Here is a 2209-nt window from a genome sequence, read left to right as displayed (position 1 = left end):
AAAAAAAAAAAAAAAAAAAAAGGACAAACTCGAGGAAAATGACAGTGGGCCAGAATGAGAGATTACAAGCTAAACAGGGTGTCTTACATCAGTGTCTCCAGTCGGCATATAAATGTTTGTTTCATGGCTCTATGGAATATTTGATTCAGATGGCAATTCGGAGTTATATTTTTGCATTATGACCACTAAACCTTTGGGACACACAGTCCATAAAGGGAACGTTAAATATTAAAATTCAGATTGATACCACAAAACCGACAAAAAAAGATGACAGACAGACAGACTTGTTGTTGACCGATATGTACTTTTTTGATGGCAGATACAGATATATATATATATATATATATATTAGACACTTGAATTTAATTTGAACTTTTTATATACATCATTCAACTGATAAAATATAGATGTAATATTTTATATTAATGTAAATGCGATTACAAGACTAAACAATATAATAAAAAAAAAATACCCAACCCGACCACAGAGGCATGACTTGAAGGACATGAAGGATGGGATGGTGACAGAAAAAAACATGAGACACACAGATAAGCAATGTTCTCTACACCAATAGGAAAATCCAATAGCTACCTTCCTCTTTGAGATGACTTAAACTGGAAGAAGTTTGAAGTGTGATCTAATTCTGCTCACTCCATAATTAGGAAAATTACATCAGCTGATTCCAGTGCAATGTGGTCTACCACAAGAGTCAGAACACAATATGTTCTAAGCAGGAGCATAATTAATCATTACTGGTTTATAGCTGTCTCTCCAGTTTGACTTCTTGTCTGACCAGATTCTGCTAAATACCTTGCAGATATACAAAAACAATAAATTTAAGCACCACAATGCACAATTTACAACCAGATGCTTAATCTATGTAACCTTTATACTTATCAAATGCCATGAAATGATTCGCCTTTGAAATCAATAGAATAATCTGAAATTTCACTTGATAAGTAATGAGTATCTATTAAACAACCACATAGTGGCTCAAAACATGCAAATTCTGATCAAGACTAACATAACTCCCAAAGATCTGTTTAAACAGCATTTACACTCCAGTGTAAACACAATTAGATCTCAGATGACAGAAACTGCTAACGAAGCTTGACTGATGGGTAATAAATTAGGTTTTAAGTTTACAAATTCTTCCGACACTCAATCCATTTCTAAAGCATGCAAAATATGCATCTTTCTGTTTTAGAACATTTAGTTACAGCATCAACTAAGAATAGAACACTAGGAGGAACAGATAAACATGGGTCAATAAAAGAGGCATAAGTAGTGGGCGAAAGGTGGAGGAGGAGGAAGTGAATATGAAAAGGAAGTTTATAGAAGAGACAGGGTCTCCATGCATTTTAACAGCAGGCTCTAATTGTTAGCAGGGAAATAACCACAGGATTACTCAAACTCTTAAAGCACTGAAATTTCAATGCATATTAGAATAGAAGAAAACAACATACAATAAATAATTAAATAATTAGGTATTTAAATTCTATTAAATAGTGCCAGTACTGAGACATTAATATGACAAAGTAAATTGTCAGTCACATTAAAACTGAAATCATTAGGTATGTCCTTTACTGTAGGCATGCACATGCATCTGTAATCCAGATTAATTATCACTGTACCATCTTTCCTCAATAAATGTAATGCAGGAAACAATCATAATTTTTGTATTTCAGGCAGAAAGAAGAAATATTGCATTACCTTCATCTCTGGAGTAATCTTCACCAGAGTGGGGCTCAAACAAATAATCACCAGTGGCCAATTCAAATGCCTGAAAAGAGAAAGAGCATCCGATATCAGGTCTGAATTGTTACCAAATTGATTTACCTGATCTCACAACGGTGCCTGTCGATTTATGTAGAAGTAATGCAGATTTAACAAACTGATGAAAGACCACGTGTAGCTTCTCACCATGCAGGCTGTGCTCCATATGTCAGCGGGTGTACTGTACCCCGATCCCAGCAGAACCTCCAGAGAGCGGTACTGCCGGGTCTGAATGTCTTCAGTAAAGTGCTTGTGCTGAAGATCAGAAAAATTTCAAAAGATTATTCAATTTATAAAAAGATGAATTCAACTTCTATATTTAATAAACGTCTGTGCACCATTTATCAGTCCACACTCAACCAAATAAACTTACACTAACGTTCAAACCATTGGGGCTGGTAAGATTGATGTAAGGTTTATATATAATATAAAT

The 2209-nt window shown here is 34.5% G+C and overlaps 1 protein-coding gene across 1 annotated transcript in view; it reads right to left on the bottom strand.

The window, feature by feature from the left end:
• LOC107667998 (SRSF protein kinase 1-like) overlaps positions 1-2209 on the bottom strand; it is a 13231-nt gene that overhangs the window by 3694 nt on the left and 7328 nt on the right. Inside the window, exons 13-14 of the mRNA XM_016459730.1 lie at positions 1924-2031; positions 1714-1783 (exon numbers count right to left, since the gene is read on the bottom strand). Of these exons, the coding sequence (XP_016315216.1) occupies positions 1714-1783; positions 1924-2031 (178 nt within the window). The remainder of the gene's footprint in view (positions 1-1713; positions 1784-1923; positions 2032-2209) is intronic.

The sequence above is a fragment of the Sinocyclocheilus anshuiensis genome, unplaced genomic scaffold (assembly GCF_001515605.1).
Source record: "Sinocyclocheilus anshuiensis isolate Anshui unplaced genomic scaffold, SAMN03320099.WGS_v1.1 scaffold1024, whole genome shotgun sequence".
In the NCBI taxonomy this organism is placed as follows: domain Eukaryota; kingdom Metazoa; phylum Chordata; class Actinopteri; order Cypriniformes; family Cyprinidae; genus Sinocyclocheilus; species Sinocyclocheilus anshuiensis.
This window is presented reverse-complemented; position numbering and strand designations above follow the sequence as displayed.